This window comes from Anguilla anguilla, chromosome 8 (genome assembly GCF_013347855.1).
Source record: "Anguilla anguilla isolate fAngAng1 chromosome 8, fAngAng1.pri, whole genome shotgun sequence".
Taxonomy (NCBI): Eukaryota; Metazoa; Chordata; class Actinopteri; order Anguilliformes; family Anguillidae; genus Anguilla; species Anguilla anguilla.
Genome location: NC_049208.1, coordinates 45,210,810 through 45,230,010, shown reverse-complemented (window position 1 = coordinate 45,230,010; position 19,201 = coordinate 45,210,810). Strand labels below are relative to the sequence as shown.

The window sequence follows — 19,201 nt, the reverse complement described above, 5'->3', positions numbered from 1 at the left end:
AGGGGCATATGCCATACTTTTCTATTTCGATTTCAAGTTCAGGTTGACGTTACAAGATGTAAGTAGTCCATTGCCTCGTGATGTATCAGTAAACAATGCACTATTTTTACAGCATATGTTTACTTTGTCATTTCGATGTGAAAATAAGACATTAGACACTGTTGACGATTCACCTCATATCAACTTGCGAGCCCCGTTTCCAATCTCAGTTTGAAGTTGGGCGTCACCTCCCTCATGGTTGAGAACAACAGAGACCATTTAAAGATGATATTACTCCTCCAAGGTGTTGCCGATGTATAATAGGGGGGCTGGCATTAGGCCTGTCAAAAAATATTCAAAGTTCGAAAAATATTCGAACATCTTTTTTTTTTTTTTTTTAAAGTTCGAACCTAAATTTGAGCATTCGAATATTAGTTTTGGATTTAATTAACATGAATTTAATTAACGTTTTGTAATTAACATATACAGGCTTTTCATACAGCGAATCATGTTCATGCACGCAAAGTTTATTTCCTGTGCTAACGTTACTTCGTCTGTCAACAAAAAACGTTCTGCACTGGACCCAGAGCAAGTGGTTCGTCTGGTTTTCCTTGCGAATAACCTCCGGTGATACTTTCAGCTCCATGGACACCTAACGTTACTGGTCAGCTAGCCTCGCGAGCCAGTCTCTTTTTTCACTTCGTTCAACAGATCTGGTCAGCTAACAATTTAGGCTAAATAATGTTCCCATGGCAGGCTATGTTTCCTTTCTGTTCTGAAGATTTTGATAAAATTGGATGATGAAAGAAGTTAAATTACATACTCTGGTTAGTTTGTTTATGTTGTTTTAGGCTACAAGTATTAGCCGTTTGAATAGTTTTTGTGTTAAGAAATAAACAGGGATTTCCTATAAACAATCATTCCCCTATTATTGTGATTAATAAAATTACATCCACGAGAAAGTGCTTTATTCATTTGCGTAGTTGGCTATAGAAACTGCCACTACTCACTACTTTGACGTGATTTTCTACGTACGCGCCACACAATTGATCTAAAATACGTTTTGTAAATGAGGCCCCAGATGTAGTAACCTAGTTTGAAAGTTCACCGATGTCCTCCATTCTACTGCCTGCTTGTGGAAAATAACGCGCAGGCCAGTTTAGAGGGAGCATCACGTGCAATATTGCGCCCGACAATAAGCAGCTTATTTTTGTGAATTATATGCAAATGATATTGGAATATATTCGAACTCTAACTAATTACAAAAGCTAATATTCAAACTCAATTTCATGGCACTTTGGACAGCCTTAGCTGGCATTAGAGGGCTTGTGATTAAAATGCATGCGTCATGGGTTGAGTGTGGTGTGAAATTTTTTTCAGCAATTTGTAGTGCAAAAATTTAGTTTGGAACCCAAAATAAAGAGAGAGGAGGAGGGTGTGTTATACAGTGTGGGGGGGGGGGGGGGGTACCTACATTATGTGGTTTACAACATACTGCGGTCGGGGGCATATGCCACGCTCTGTGGTGGCCTTGTTTATATATTGGTATGATATTACCTTGCTTCCATTCTTCATACCTGATGCACTATAATAAGGTTTATGATATTATATACTTAAATTTCCAAAAATCATTTGATAAGGTGCCATATAAGAATCTTATTGGCAAAATGAAGGCAGTAGGAATTACAGGATGCATTTCAGAATGTGTTCGGAACTGGCTACAGGGTAGAACACAAAGATTAGTAGGAGGGATTTTATTTGAGCAGGGTACTGAGGGAAGTGTCCCTGAAGGATTGGTGCTGGGGTTAGGGTTAGGGTTAGGGTTAGGGTTAGTCTTCCACCTTGACAGGGATTGCAAGGACATGAGTTCAGTTTACAGATGATACAACACTGGGAGGTCCAGCTAATAGTTTGGAATCTACTAAAGTAATCCAGGTAGTTTTAAAGAAAATCCAGGAGTGGGCAGAAACTGGGCAAATTAAATTCAATATAGCTAAATGTGAAGTTCTATATGTGAGAGATAAAAACATAAAGCAAGATTTCTTTATGGAAGGAACAAAACTGGAATGTGCTCAATTTGTAAAATGCTTGGGAGTAACGGCGGATCAAAGCCTTTCAAGTTCTAGTCACTGTACTGTAGCAGTAAGAAAGGGGTGCTGAGATATATACATGTATAGCCAAACGTATTGAGTATAAAGGCGAGGAAGTTACACTTATACAATACATTTGTTAGACCACACTTGGAGTAGTGTGTGCAGTTCTGGGGTCCATACTACAAGAAAGATATCGAGCCTCTGGAAAAGGTTCAACAAACGGCAACCAAATTGGTTACTGGTATGAAAGATAGAAGTTATGAGGAAAGGCTTAAGATGCTTTATCTCTTCACACTTAGAAAAAGGAGACTTAAGTGTGATCTAATTGAGGCTTTTAGCTAAATTCATTAAAGGAATTAACAATGTGAACTACAAGAGGTGACTTACATTACTTTTTGTAAACTGAAAGGGAAACAGTGGTCCTTAGTTGCCATGATGAACTTATCCACATGCTGTTGGTGAAAGTCAGCAATGCTTGCTCATTCAGTCTGCAAGATTTCAGCTCATCAAAATGATTGACCAGTAACCGGAAACTTTTATTGAATGGTTAAAGAAATCTATTTGTGAATGAATTTATTTATATACAGGTTTGGTCCTCTGTACTTGTCACCATGTAGCCTATGTTGAAGGGATGCTAAGGCAAAAGTTCCTACCTGATTCACTAATATGTTGTCTATGTACGTCGCTCTGGATAAGAGCGTCTGCTAAATGCCTGTAATGTAATGTAATGTAATGTTGTAGTATATGTTGTATTATTTGGTACTTAGGAAAATGATCCTCAGGTGTGTGGATCTCAGAAACCAGCATGTTGCTAAATGATGGGATCTGCAGAATTGAGAATTTGATTGGTGATGATCAACCAGAACCCCTACCGTTTTTTGTTTGGCAGATCCTTCCTATTTTGCAAAGATGGAAACCCCAACAAGCGCAACATTCACAATGAGACCGCCCTACACCTACTTTGCATGGGACCACAGATCCTGCTGTCAGAAGGTGTGCTCCTCCCACGCATTACCCGCCCCTTTGAAGATGAGCAGAAGCGTGCTGACTGCCTCCAGATGATCCTCAAATGGACTGGTGCCAAACTGGACCAAGGGGAGTATGAGAGAGCCAATATCAATGCCACTGACAACAAGAAAAACACCTGTTTGCACTATGCAGCCGCCTCAGGGATGAAGATCTGTGTGGAGGTAGGGATTCCCTGCGTTAAGGAAGTTACGGCCCTAAAAATTTCACTTTCTTCATATAGCACCACTATCTGGCCAGTCTGGGTAAATTTTCTTACATGAGCAGAATGGGAACCTGCCTGCTTAATTTAGTTGCTCTATGATGTATACTTTTTGCTGTGTAAACACTTTTAGAGCAGAAAAATAAAAAATAAATAAGTAAATAAATAACATGAATAAAGTGTATAAAAGTTTATCAAGAGTGATAATTTTATAATTATTGTATAGTTTTGATCCTGAAAAATTAAGTGTAACAGGATGATATTTTTGTGTTGGAGCACAGAGCACAACCAATGCATGCACGTGATCGCAGATAACAGTGGAATTCAGTGTCCCTTTTTCCCCGTCATATTTCCCCAGTGCTGTGCATGTACTACTTCAAGCAAAATGTGTTGCAATTTAATTTGCTGTGTCTTACTGATTTTCATGGTTTCGTGGTTATATTACGATTACATCAGTATTCCGAATAAAGAATTTTAATGATTAACCAGTTGTGGTACAGTAGAGAATGCACATTTCTGAATAATGATGCAAGGATGACAACTATGAATAAGAATAAAATCCATATAACTATCATTCTGAAGACTTAATTTTGAAACTGTAATTCTCTTTAAACTTTGCTGAAAGTTAAGTATTGTTGCTATTGATTTTTCGTTAATAATATGCACAGGAAACAGAGACACTGAATTCGTTAGAACATCTGTCAAGAAATCTATGTGGGGACGTTGGATGAAGTGAAGAAAGTACATCAATCTCTATGAACTTGTTGGTTCAAAGTGTCATCCATTCTCAATTAAATCCCCTTCTGGTGGTGCCTAGTGCCTTTTCCACTCTGGCCAAACTAAAATGTAGTTAAAATTGGCTTTAAGCATTAAGTTATCAACACATCATGTCACACAGTAATTTACTGAAATGATCGCTGTCAGCTGCTCCACCCTTGTTTGTGTGCTAAGTCATCAAAGGCAGGCTGCCTATGCAGACCAAATGCTACTGGTAACAAAAGTTACACTCAATTTCAAACGGACTATTGAAATTAGTGTTGTCAAAAGCTTAGTCTTCGTTAATGTGTTTTATCCTATCTGTCCAAACTTTATATTTTCTATAGCTTTGCGAACATGAAATAAAAGAACCAGAAACACAATTAAATGCACTTCGTACATTCAGTCATTGATGAATGAACATACTAGCCTGCAGTAGTGTGATAGCCTACCAATGTGATACAATTTTTCCCCAGGTTTGCACAAGTTTGTTAACAAAAATAAAATGGGTCTATTAGCCAGCCTGACTACTTCAGACTAGCAGTGACAGCTAACACTTCAATGGTTTTTTCACAACATGTCTGCAAGACCTGCCAAGAATAACCGTGAACAATGTTCACAGGACAATTACATTACAGGCATTTGGCGGATGCTCTTATCCAGAGCAACACTCAATTCAATGACCATCAGTAGTAACAAGCACGAAACCGTCCAGACCCACGGCGCAACTTGGTGAATTGTATTTTTTGGCTGTTGGTTCTCTCAGAATTCTGACTGATAGCCAAGTCAATATTTTCACTGGAGACTTGATACATCCCGTCTTATAACTTCAAAGTCCCATGTCATTTGTGAATGGTTTAAATGGATTTTGAAAATAGACACTTCATGCTACAATCATAATAATGGCAATGGCTATGCTGTGAAGTTTAGGTAGCAAACAACAAGGCTGAATCCTTTAGACATAATTTACATAGAAACTATACGCTCAGATCGCCTAGTTTCACTCACTGTGGCCAAGTGGAATCGATAACGTTTCAGAAAATATATAAGTTCAAAAGATATTATTCAATCTTCTACTGGGACATTTGCCATTTATTGAGGGTGTGACAGAAAATTTCGGTGCCGCTGACTATAATGGAATGTTTTTCACATTTACCGTTCGATTGAGCAAGTACCATTCACAGTACATTTTTATGGGTTTGTGCTGTCAGATTGTGCTAGGTACTTTACATTAACCTTGTACGGCAATCAGTAAAGGCTAACAGCACACACAGTACCACTTACTTCTTGTCATTTCTTGTCATGTACCACCATTGTAATGAATGAAAAAAAGACTGCAAACTACCTTTTCTATGAGAAATGTGTTGTCGAGCTCACGCGCATACGCTGCTGGTGACATTCTAAAGCTCCATTTTGCCCTCTGTGCTATATAGCTAGCTAGCTATGGCACGTCCTCACCTCTGTAACGTTATTTGTTGTCCTTCGTGTGCCATACATCTGTATCAGTAGTTGTAACTGTGTGTCCTTAGCGCCTACTCATGTGTGCAGGATAGCATCCGTATGCACAAACTAGGTTAACTAAAGTTAATCGATCCGTGAGTGAGTGAGTGACCACAATTTGCCATGCATAGCCTACGGCGCCAGTTCCTGCGTGCCGTGGGAAAAAGGAGAAAGTAACCCCGTTGGCATGGCTAATACATGCTACCCAGCCCCTATGTAATCCACTGGATTCATGTTCCTCATGTATCAATTAATTTCTGTTGCATATTTGGAAAATATCTGTAAAAGAATATTTTATTTTACATTTTCTCATATTTAGAGCAGGATAATGTCTTGCCCATGACCATTTGTCCAGTTCCCATCATTTGAGGATGAATGAACATCCCAAGTTTCATCAAGCCATTTTGAAATGACTAACTTCTTTGCAAAAAATGAAGCCCACATGCAAGTTAAGTGTGTGGGGGGGGGGGGGGGTTGGGGGTGCTACTGGATTCTGTAAGGGATGGCAAGTTGATATTTCGTTTCGTTTTTTTTTTTCAATGTTGTATTTATTATTTGAAATATGTATTATTATTCTATCTGTCTCTGAGGCGCTCTGAAGTGCATTCTCTGCTAAGCTGAGCAATGGATTGGAATATGTGTCTGACGTAGTGTTGCACATTATACCGAAACTCCAGCACTTTTTCGGTACTTAAAAAAAAAAAAAAAAAAGAAAGAAATGGTTCGGTAATAGAATTTTCCGACCTTCCGTAGTTTTGCGTTAAATGTAAAAGCCAGGGAAACGTGTCTCCCGCATTACCGATTGAGAGGATGAAAAGTGTAATTTGTCAGTATCTTCGCTAGATGGCAGTAGCAATTAAGGTTGGCAAGTGAGGTGACGTGCGCTTGTGCATTCTCCGTCGTTGATACAGCGCAAGCTTAGACTCAGTTCACTTCAGTAGCAATAGCTGTTCTAATTTGTAAATATTTTATTATAGGAAGATGCTGTATTGTTATTGAAATATGCTGTTTTTAGATCTATTTTAAAGCGAAAGACCTGTTTAAAGATAATTTACTTTACAATTGTTTAATTTTTGAAATATATTTAATATATTTTTCTATTGTTTAGTGTTGTAGCACTATAGGCCTATGCTTATTGATATGTTGAACAGGCTTCAACTTAAAGGTTGTTAATAAACCAGTTTTTAATAAACCGTGAATTCGAAAATGAGGTCAACCCTTGTGGACATTACGTTTCTGATCTATTAAGGTAATTTCAGTATCGTTAGGTACCGAGTATTGAATCAGTATCGTTTCAGTATCAATTATCCTGATACTAAACCTGTTATCGGTATCAAAGTCAAAATTTTGGTATCGTGACAACACTAGTGTGACACCTTTTTTAGTTGCGGCATGGAAGCGCTGCAGCTGTACATACGCACCAGGCCATCTAAGTGTTACGACATGCCATCTAAGTGTTACAACATAGTAAAGGTCTTTACGGCCTTTTTGGATCATATTTTTGGAGTGCCGAATGTGCCTCATAGGCAGCAGCTGCCTGGAATGAACATTAATTTCAGGTTCCTAAATCAAATGGAGTAGACTTATCTATTTTCAGTTATTGTTAATTCAAAAGACTACTATAGTGCCACTATATGACACAATATTGGCCGCAAATTGGGAGAGGCAAAAGTAGTCAATTTTTTTTTGGCTGTCCATGTATGGCTTTATGGTAATAGACACACCAATTTTCATAAATGTGTTTAACTGTTTGGGATTTATCTACTATTTCATAAAAAGTCTCATCCACATGGAAATTAATTGGCTTACTGCAGGTATGTACAGATGGTATTGAATGAAGTGAAAAGTGGGTGGAACAACTTGATTTATACAGAATTTTTTGGGGAGTTTTTCAGTGCGCAGCAATTCTGTTCTTCACAGGGGTGAGTTGGAGCTTGTAACAGCCATATCAATCAATCAATCAATCAATCAAATTTTATTTATTTCACAGCAATTGTCGTAGTACGCTTCACAGACAACCCTGGCCTAAACCCCCACAGGAGCAAGCCTAAACAACAGTGGCAAGGAAAAACTCTTTGTTGCAGATGGGAAGGAACCAGACTCAAGGGGGAAACCCATCCTCTGCTGGTTGGCTCAGGGTGTAGATTGGTGACCAACATAGTCAGTCAATCAATGTTTACATTGTTCAAATTGCGGCTCAGATGATGGGCGGTGCTGAGTGGCGGTGGTGGGGAGCAGCAGGTGGCGATGGAAGTGGGCAGGGTGGAGGCGGCGACGAAAGAGGGGCTGAATTGCAGTGGTGGGGGAGTCCAGACACTCCACCCTGAAATTTGGGGCAAAAGCCTTGCTGACAGTGTGGGGAAGAAAGTAGAAATGGCCATTAGGGAATGTGCAATAGAGCAGACAGTGACAAAGTGACAGTGGTATGAATTGAAACGAATATGTGGTGACTTTAAAATATTTTGTATGCCATTTTAACTTTAACTTCAAATTATTAATTTAAGCATGAAAGTCTGCTGTAAAATTATACTAGTTGAATCAATTTTGTCAGTGTTGCATGCAAATGTCCACTTGGTAATATATCCTTTGAACTGTAATTCTATATACTGGCCGATAAGTTTGCCCAATCTATTGTTTAAGTTAGGGTTGCCACATGAAAAATCTTTCACAGAATTTCAAGTTATGGAATGTACAGATTATATTTGATGTAACACTGTATAAAAACACTGGGATAACAGTACTGTTCAACCTTAGGCTCAAACCTTAAATGTGAAAATTACATTACATTACAGGCGTTTGGCAGATGCTCTTATCCAGAGCGACGTACAACAAAGTGTATAACCAAAACCAGGAAAAGGTGTGTTGAAAGCCCTAAAGGGAAGTACAGTTCCAAGTGCAGGGAACGACCTCGTAGTTTAGCTTGGACCCTGTAGGTTAATCTGATTAACACAACAAAAACAGCAACAAAGCAGTCTATGCAAATAAAACAAGCAATAGTTGAGTAGGCACAAGTGCAATAACTAAGTTAACTAAGATAAACAGCTTACCTAGCTACAACCCTAAGATTACATGGTCAATTAGAGACTACAGGGAGGTAGGGAGGGATGGGGAGAGGTGCTGCCTGAAGAGGTGAGTCTAAAGTCGTCGTTTGAAGGTGGTCAGGGTCTCAGCTGTTCTGACTTCCACGGGAAGGTCATTCCACCATCATGGAGGCAAAACAGACAGGAGACATGACCGGGAAGCGCAAGTGCGAAGAGGGGGAGGTGCCAGGCGTCCTGAGGTAGTGGAACGGAGGGGTCTGGCTGGCATGTAGGGTTTGAAGATCTTGTGGAGGTATGCTTGGGCTGATCCCTTGACTGCCTGGTATGCTAGGACCAATGTTTCGAATTTGATGCGAGCCATAACGGGCAGCCAGTGGAGGGTAGTGAGCAGGGGGGTGACGTGGGAGTATCTGGGAAGATTGAAGACCAGACGAGCTGCAGCAAAAATTCAAGTCTTTGTTTTTCAACCAGCTCTACATTGCTATCTGTCAATCACTCCTTGCTTTATTGTGTGATTGTGTGCTTGAATAGTGTCAATTTGCATGTTATACTCAGTTCCCATTTCTGCTCCCTGCCTGCAGTTCCTGGTGAAGAGCAATGCAGACCTGTTTGCAGAGAATGAAAACAAGGAGACACCATGCGACTGCGCTGAAAAACAGCACCACAAGGAGTTGGCACTCAGCCTTGAGGCTCAGATGGTCTTTTCTATGAACCCAGAGGTTGAGAACATCGAGGCTGAGTATGCTGCCCTTCACCACAAAGAGGTATACTTGACTGATTGCTTCATGGATGCTTCCCTGGTTCCCCAAGCCATGATCTGAGGGCAAGTTAGTGAGTGTAACCAGAAAATTCACTTTATCCCTTTTGGTAAACCCTCTGATAGAAAATGAATGGTGTTTTTCTTTTCTTTGTTTGGGGGCGGGGGGGAGGGTTCAATTGTTTTATTGCATGAAGAATCAGATAAGTACAGTCACCAAACCCCCACCCCTCAAACCTTGGCTCACCATACAGCTATGTAATAGGAAAATAATAATCATAGTAGAAAAATCCTGATAGTTCTTCTGTAATAGTATAACAGATAAATAAAGTTACTAATCTGAATTTGTCAGAGATTGACCATACTATTATATTTGATCCTGCATTTTTCCATGGCTAATGTACAGTTGAGGTCAAAAGTTTACATACACGTAGGCTAAATACATTCAAAATCAATTTTTCACAACTCCACACATTTCATGTTACCATACATTTCCTGTGTTAAGTCAATTAGGGTATCTACTTTATGTCCCTAAGAGATAATTTCAAAATAATAGCTAAAAGACAGATTTATTTCAGCTTTTATGTACTATATCAGATTTTCAGTGGGTCAAAAGTTTACACACACTTTGTTAGTATTTGGTGGCATTGCCTTTTAATTTCTTAACTTGAATCAAACACTTGGGGTAGCCTTCCACAAGCTTCTCACAATACTTTTTTTTGGAATTTTTGCCCATTCTTCCTGACAGAACTCCTGGTGTAACTCAGTCAGGTTTGTGGGCCTCCATACTCAGACACGCTTTTTCAGTTCAGTCCACAAATTTTCTATGGAATTCAGGTCAGGGCTTTGTGATGGCCTCTCCAATACTTTCACTTTGTTGTCTTTAAGCCATTTTGTTACAACTTTGGAGGTATACTTAGGATCATTGTCCTGCTGGATGACCCAGTTGTGACCGGGTTTGAACTTTCTTGCTGATGTCTTGAGTTGTTGCTTCAGTATTTCTAGATAATTCTCCTTCCTCATAATGCCATCTATTTTCTGAAGTGCACCAGTCCCTTTTCCAAAACACCACAACATAACATAACATAACCTTAGACGAGAACAGGCCATTCAACCCAATACTGCTCATCTATTCCTACCACTAAACTGTACTTAATGCTTAGTTTACCTAAAAGCTAGATAGTATCTAACACTGTATCAAGCCGGGTCTTGAATACCCCCAGTGTTTCTGCCTCCACTATATGTCCAGGCAAGCTATTCCACACATTGACCACTCTCTGTGTGAAAAAATATTTCCTAATGTCTGTGCCCTTTGCCAGTTTCCATTTATGCCCCCTCATTCTGCTAACCAAACTCAACTTTAATAATTTCCTGTAGTTCACTTTATTAATCCCTTTAATAAATTTAACAGCCTCAATCAAATCTCCCCTAAGTCTCCTTTTACTAAGCTTGAAATGTCCAAGCATCTCAAGCCTTTCCTCATAACACTTATCTTTTATACCCGGATTCAATCTGGTTGCCCGTCTTTGGACCTTTTCCAGCGCCTCTATATCTTTCTTGTAGTACGGTCCCCAGAACTGCGCACAGTACTCTAAGTGTGGTCTGACAAGGGTAATGTATAGACGCTTTCATCGGACGCACACGCATTGCCAAGGTTATGCGCTTGGCCCTAAGTTAACTTCCAGTCTGTGTTTGTTTATTATTGGGTTTGTGTTTACTGACTAATACGGCACCGATTACAAACGGAGTGAAAGTTAATCTGATGAGCAGACTGACGTTGGGCTCAGGTTGTTGTGCTGTGGGGTGCAACTTGGAACAAATGCCATTTCGAAAATGTGTAAAAATACATTATTAAACTTTGTAACCCCACTAGGGAATTGTGAAACGAATTTCTTGAATCCCTGCATTTATTATAGCTGGTGCTTGCCCATTGTTACTTTGTATTTTTGAGAAATAACTGCACATCGTTACCTATTAAAATGTAAGTCCTGTAAAAATACACATAATAAACTGTATAAATAAATAAACCAACATCATACATACACATTTAGTAATACTAATACAGGCTTATTTACTATATCAACTTTAAGACTAGCAACACGCTCGTAATTATCTCATCGTGACCCATTAAAGCCAATGGCGCAGACGTTGCTTCATACTTTCAAACTGCTTTCCCAACGGCTATTTTGCGTCCTGCGACTTGAGTTACAACAGTGAATATGTACGGATTCCTAGACGTGCTGATAGGGACCACCCTTTCTCATATTAACCTCAAATACGCAAGACAGGACACTTATACAGTATGCTAGCAAATTTATGTTAAGTTCCATTCATTTATATAGGGTTGTGGATACACGTCCCCTTAGCAACCAAAAGCTAACGCTGGACCACCTCTGACTTATTTGCTGGCACAGAAAAAAAATTGTGAAAGTGTTGAAAAAATGACCACGGGAGGATAACAAGGACATTTTCTGCTACTTAGCTAGGTACAGGTTGTTACCGATAATTCACCTATTTCATATATAGTTGCAAATCAGTTTACGTTTTCCTGTCTGTCGAACGAAGGTGGTCGAATAGGTGCTCTCACTGTAGCACTGACTTCAGGTAACAAACTCATAAGCGATAACTAATAGCTAGCTGACCAGTAACAAGCCTTCAATAGTTATGAACAATTAGCTAACTAAATTGATTGTAGCTAGCTAGCTAGCTAAACGTAGCTAACATTGTATAAATTATTCACAGAAACGTTAGATCAATGCTAGTAGTTGATACGCTATAGCTACGTTTTGAACGAACGCTATGATACCTGTTTCCAATGACTTGACAGCGTTACATTGCCTGATCATTTTTTGTTGTGGTAACCTAGCAAGATGACCCAAACTATTAAGAGCCACAATGTTTTTCCATCAATGCATGCTATACAAATAAATACCTACAGTAATTGCATTGGCTACAAATTCTGCCCACTAGCCCCAGTTTGTGTCTCTAGTCATTGTTTTTAAGCAATATCATAGAAAGAGTGCACTTTTTACACAGTGTGTGCATGTAACCCAGAACAGTTATGGATTATGCAAGGAATGTATGATGCTCCGCAAGGTGCAATACTGTCAACAGTTATCTGTTTCTGTCGCTTGTTTTTCTGGTAGTGCAACGTTATCGCATTTGAGTTTGGCCAAGTAACGGTTCTTTTCTTCGACTGGTAACCCCAAATAATACTGGCTTGCCATAGTTTTAACTAGCTAGCTAACATAATTTACTTGTTATTTATTTTGCTTGTTATCAGAAATAGTCTAAAGGGACTCTGTTGTTATTGATTGTTTGCGGAAGTCTGCCGGAAGTTAAGTTAGGGCCAGAACAACGCACATGCGCAGTAACGTTTGTTTATGTTGTTATCGTTGAAAGCGTCTATAGTGTGAGTATGATCTCCTTAGATTTATACTCAATACTCCTGGCTATGTATCACAGCATCCAGTTGGCTTTTTAAAAAAAATTTTCTGCTACTGCACATTGACCAGACCCTGATAGGCTTTGATCAACTATTACTCCCAAGTCTTTTTCTACATGTGCACATTCTAATTTTGTACCACCCATAAAGTAATCCTGCCCTATGTTTTTATTCCCCACATGTAGAACTTTACATTTAATTATATTGAATTTAATTTGCCAGGTTTCTGCCCACTTCTGGATTCTGTTTAAATCTTCTTGGATTACTTTAGTAGATTCCAAACTGTTGGCTAAACCTCCCAGTTTTGTATCATCTGCAAATTTAACTAGTGTACTTTCAATGTCCGTGTCAAGGTCATTTATGTAAATGAGGAAGAGCAGTGGACCCAGCACCGATCCCTGTGGAACTCCACTTCCCACAATACCCTGCTCAGATAAGATCTCTCCTACTACTGCCCTTTGTGATCTATCCCGTAACCAGTTCTGAACCCATTCTGAAATGCCTCCTGTAATTCCTACTGTCCTCATTTGATAATGAGTTTGTCATGTGGTACCTTATCAAATGCTTTTGGGAAATCTAAGTATATAATATCATAAGCCCTGCTCCCATCCAGACACTTGGTAGCTTCCTCAAAGAATGTCAAAAGTTTGTCAGGAATGACCTTCCCTTGCAAAAACCATGTTGACCTTCCCTTAGTATGTTATTATTTTCAAGAAATAATTCTAGTTTGTCAGTTTGATATTGCTAGTTTGATACTGCCACCCCTATGCTTCACAGTTTGGATAGTGTTCTTTGGATTAAAAGCCTCACCCTTTCTCCTCCATACATAGCTATCATTATGGCCAAAACAATCCAATATTTGTTTGATCTGACCAGTGAACACTCTTCCAAAAGGCTAGGTCTTCGTCCTGGTGATCACCTTAAAACTTCATTCTGGCTTTTTTATGCCATCTTGGAGTAGGCGCTCCTTCCTTGCGCGACAGTCTTTCAGGCCATGGTGATGTAGGATTCCCTTAATGGTGGATATAGATACTTTGGTACCTGATGCCTCCAACTCCTTCACCAGTTCCTTTGTTGTAGTCTTGGATTTCAGTTGAAACTTTTGGACAAAATTTAGTTCAGCCCTGGGAGTTCATTTGTGCCTCCTTCGTGAATGATGACATGTCTGTATGGTCCCAAGATTTTTATATTTGCATACAGTTGTTTGTACAGATGCGTGTGGTACCTTCAGTTGTTTGGAAATTGCTCCTAAGGAGGGACCGGACTTGTGGAGGTCCACAATTTTTTTTCTGAGGTCTTAGCTGAGTTGCTTGATGTTTGTAAACTTTTGACCCACTGGAATTCTGATATAGTGAATTAAAGCTGAAATAAATCAGATGCCCTAATTGACTTGCCAAAAGAAATGTATGGTAACATGAAATGTGCGGAGTTGTGAAAAACTGAGTTTGAATATCTTTAGCCTAGGTGTATGTAAACTTTTGGCCTCAACTGTGTAAGTCTTAACAGTGCTAATTCTGCCAACTCCATTTTTGCAGTATCCTGAACATATAAAAGTCTATTCCTGATGTGGAACCAATGTGGTCCAAAAAACTTTTTGTGCTGTTTAATTAATATAAAACTCAACTGCCGATTCAAGAACGCCACAGTTTGTAGTCTTAAAACCCAGATATTAGTAGTCATTTTGAGCTATGGGCTCCATTGGCCGATTTCCAGTGCTTTTTTCAATTTTTTGGGATTTTTTTTTCCATTGTGTGGTCCATCGGGATTGCTATTTCTTCTGAAAATAAGGTCTGTGCTTAACATAAGCTGAAAAGAGTTTCATGTTTTGTTCTATGGAATAAATTACACCCATTATCTCAACCATGAATTTTGAAGCTGTTATGTAATTTAAAGGAGTAATTTGCCAATAAGTTGCTATATTGGGATTGCAAGTATGCCATACAGCCAAGTTATGCCTAGGTGCGGCATGCCCCATACCTATACAGCACCGAGAGTTTGGCACTTTTCAGCAACAGCCACAGACTCTCAGCCCTTAAAAACATTAATTTCGGTACATTCTGACCCTAATTCAACAGACAGAATTAATTAACAACTGCACATGTCCACACAATAAAGCCCCAAACTAAGGGGATTTTGCGTTTTCTCCTTCTGCTTTTTCCTGCCTCCTAGCCTACAAAGAATGTCTCCCCATTGGTCATTTTACATGCACCAGCCAATCCTTCACCGACACCAGACAATCAAAATGTCACATACACACGCAAAATGGACTTATCTTTTTACCCAAGAAAATTGCCAGTCTCTATTGCTAGTCAGTTCGTGGCTCAGTGGTAACATCACAGTCTATGGATCGTTGAGTCGCAGGTTAAAACCCCACCTGAAGCAAATTTCTTATACATGCTTATTTACTCACTAATAGTTGTCTTTTATTTCTCAACTATTACTTTTGCACCACATCTACCTGCCGTTCATCGAACGTATAGACTGCATTATGACGTGCCATCTACACATTCAGTTAACCTCCTACCATATCGCCAGGCCATATGGATACAACTGGAGCTCAGCTGTGCTTACTGACCAGTCATCTTTAAAACCACGGACACATTTGACCAAGAAAATTTACACTTTATAGCCGCGTTTCCACCGCAGGAACTTTACCCCAGAACTAGGAACCGTTTCGACCGCAGGAACTAGGGTCTAAATTAAGTTCCGGGGACTTTATTTTACCCCAAGAAAAGTCCCTGCTTGGGGGGTAGTACTTTCCAAAAGTACCGGAACTTTTGGGGTGTGGCGCAAGCGCTGAAAATTTCTGATTGGCCGACTACTCGCAGTGTTTTATCTCAACCGCCATTTTTAAAAATCTGCAGCCGCAAACAGATTTATTTTCATAATAACTTGAAATCAAACTTGTATGTTATGTGGCGCAGTAGCCTACTTTTGTTTATAGCCTGCCAACGTCTTGGAATTATAACACGTGTGCTCTTCTGTTCTTTTCTTGCTTTAGTATTCGTTTTATAAAATGTTAAGCATTCGTGCTTTTTTTTTAAAAGTAAAGTAAAAGTGCACATTAACTTGTTGGTGCAATCCCCTAGTAGCCATGATGCCAGCATCCTAACATTGGTAAACTCATACTTTCCGTGCTTCTGCAACCAAACTATGAGTTGAAAACACAAATTCTTTGTTCTAGCTTTCACCCCCTCCCTGCAGTCTCATCTGCAACTACACCCCCCACCCACAACACAGTGGGCAATAGGGTATATCTGAGCATTCATAAGAACATTCTTTCACCAATAAAAATTTGTATTCCGTCATAGCAACAACATAAAGCCAACAATAGCTGAAGGTATGGCAGTGCAGCTATGGAAAATGCTGTTGAGGATATTTCACACTGTAACGTAAGTGTTCGGTGGTAGTTCAGTTGGCAGCTTTGTCGGGTTTGTGTTTCAAGAACTGGATGTGACGTGAGCTGAACCATCGCTAAAACGTGGTAGACAGTTGAATAATGTTTTAGCCCCTTCACACACATGCCTTGCACATTTAGGGGGTACCCTATTTAAAGCTTTATAATACCAGATGTGAGCATCACAGAGACTTGAAAAATGGTTTAAATGAAGCAATACATTTGTACCATTTACATTACTTCAATTAGTTTGTATTCATACTTTAGGAAGAAATAAAGTACCACAAATGCAATTGTCTAGGCAAAAAAGCAAAAATGAATTTTTTTTTTTTTTTGCCAATACATTTTTTAGTTTACAATGAAATACTGAGAGATCCCATTGTTTCTTTGTTTCTGGATCAGAAACTCCTTGACCACAAGTGCGTAAAATCTAAGGGTGGATATGTAGAACTGCTAAAGATCTATGAAGCAAAAAGTAGGCAGCATACCCAGTGTCTTCAAATCTATCCAAAATGTCTAAAATATGCATTGCTGTAAATCACAACATAATCATAATCATGCATTTCACTACAAATCAACTGTTTTGACTCAAGAAACTCACTTTTGCATCATTTACAAGCGTTCTGTTAGCACAGTGGTCTAAAATATCTCTGAGTCCAGAAACATCAAAAATCTCTCCAAAAATGAATAAAATGCTTTTTTATCTATTATAAATCATATAAATGTGCCCCTTATGAAGGTTTAAGATGAAACATTGATAATCAGATTTAATAACTTTCGGTTATGCAGGTTTATACGCAGGTTTATAAAAGGCTATTCCAAAAGTAAAATCAGACATGTTATACGTCATTAGAAAGCTTATACTGTCACCTGTAGGTTAGATTACTTGCCAATGAAGCCAGATTGTAATAAAAACACCGTAAACTTCATGTGTGGTATTACGCACAGCTATTTTGGAAGATACCCAGGCATTAAAATGAGTGTGTATTTCACAAATGGATTGTCCAAAACAATATATGATCACTCAGTCTCAAAAGGAACATTTCTACGCATAAAACCAATGGTAAGGTTGTATATTTATTCCATATTTAGTCCCCGATATTAACAGTTGAATGATGTGGTATAACGTTAGAAAAATTTGTCTTGTTTATTTTGTTATTCAGTGAGCAGCATTTTCACTGCTTTATTGTTGGGTTTATGTTGTTGCTATGACGGTATACAATTTTTTAGTGGTGAAAGAATATTTTTATGAATGCCCAGATAGACACTATTTTTCAGTGTGTCATGAGCGGGGTGTGTAGTTGCAGATGAGACTGCAGGGAGGTGGTGCTTGTTAAATGAATGATCGGCATGACACTGGTGACACTGTGAAACTTCATATTTAGCATAGTTGTCGTGTACTAATGAAATTAGAACAAAGAGTTTCTGTTTTCAACCCAATAGTTTGGTTGCCGGAGCAATAAATGTCTGAGTTCAGCAGTCTAAGCATGCAGGCATGCCGACCATTTGGGGGATTGCGTGAAGTGGTTAATGTCATCCCAACCCCATACAAGAAAACAGTACATATTAGGCTGAAGCCCCGGATGTTACTAGCAGTCTTGATCTATCACAACTCATTAAAGGCCCCACATGGATAACTAGGTCCTCTGAAACACAAATTGATCTGATTTTTAGTAATAAGCCTGACCGTATATTGAAGTCGTTTAACATGACTACAGGATTGTCTGCTCACAATCTAACACTCATAGCCAGAAAACTTAGGGCATTTCATCAACTTAGAATACCCAAGTTTGAGCTTGGCAACCTAAAAAATGTATTAAATGGTATAAATTGGGAAGAACATCTCTCTCACAACTGTGCAGAGGAAGATGTAAATGTTTTTATGAATGTGATTCAGAATACTGTAAACAGTTTTATGAGGAAGGTGAAAAACAAATATGGACAACGGAACTCTCTTCCTTGGATAAGTGGGGATTTATGGTGTCTTATGAAACAAAGGGACCATGCATTGAAACAATTTTTTAAGTCTAGATTAGAATATGATAGGCGTATATATTTACCAGTTTAAGAAACAAAGTAACAAATGAACTTCGAAGAGCCAAAGCAAATTTTTACACCAACATAGTAAAAAAAGCAAAAAGGAATGTGAAATTGATTTGGCAGAATCTTAAAAAATTAACAGGAAGGAGTAATTCTACTACTAGTAAGTCTACACAGAATATCAAACTTTACATGAATGGAAATTACACTCAAGATCATAGTATGATATCAGAAGCTTTTAACAATTATTTTGTGGATTCAAATATTCAAATAACAATTCAAATAGCATTCTTGAGACCCTTAGCTCAGAGATGCAGTATTCTGTACCAGAAACAATTGATAGCATCATACCCATGCTTACTGTTATTTAAAAAATCTTTTCTTTTTTCTGATTTAATATTTCATTTTCTCTGTTTGTAATCAAACAATTCACACGTGGTCAAAGCGCATACTCAGAGCTTTTATTAAAGGGTATTCTTATACATTTTGGTTTTGCCATGAATATTTTTCCATTGAGTTCAACAGGAAAATTAATCAGGAGAAACAATGCTTGTAGTATCTAGTTCATATCTGGCAGCAGCACGGTGGTTTGAGGCTCATTTGATACCTTGGTCCCTTGATGACTTAAAGCCATTTAGCCAACAAATGTGTTCTATACTGTATCAGCATAATTTACAGCTGAATCTAGTCCCACCCCCCAATTCCCATAGAGATCCATTCAAATGCCAAGAGTTTTTGTATGTTTTGTATATATATGTGTATGTGTATATATATGTGTATATGCATGTATGTATGTCCAGTTAAGCCCAAGATTATTCATACCCATGCCAAATTTTGAGTTATAGTGAATTTGTATTTGATGAATAGGTTTCTTCTGACTGGAAATGACATAAAAAGGTGACAAAAGACGGTAAGCAGGGCTCTACAGTGTGAGTATTTCACTCGCATTTGCCCCTGAAAATAGA

At 38.7% G+C, this 19,201-nt stretch overlaps 1 protein-coding gene across 7 annotated transcripts in view; it reads left to right on the top strand.

The window, feature by feature from the left end:
• LOC118233205 (ankyrin repeat and IBR domain-containing protein 1-like) overlaps positions 1-19,201 on the top strand; it is a 252,676-nt gene that overhangs the window by 24,130 nt on the left and 209,345 nt on the right. For all 7 annotated transcript variants that reach the window (XM_035428618.1, XM_035428620.1, XM_035428621.1 and 4 more), the window contains exons 3-4: positions 2,962-3,262; positions 9,179-9,361. In XM_035428618.1, coding sequence (XP_035284509.1) covers positions 2,962-3,262; positions 9,179-9,361 — 484 coding nt within the window. The remainder of the gene's footprint in view (positions 1-2,961; positions 3,263-9,178; positions 9,362-19,201) is intronic.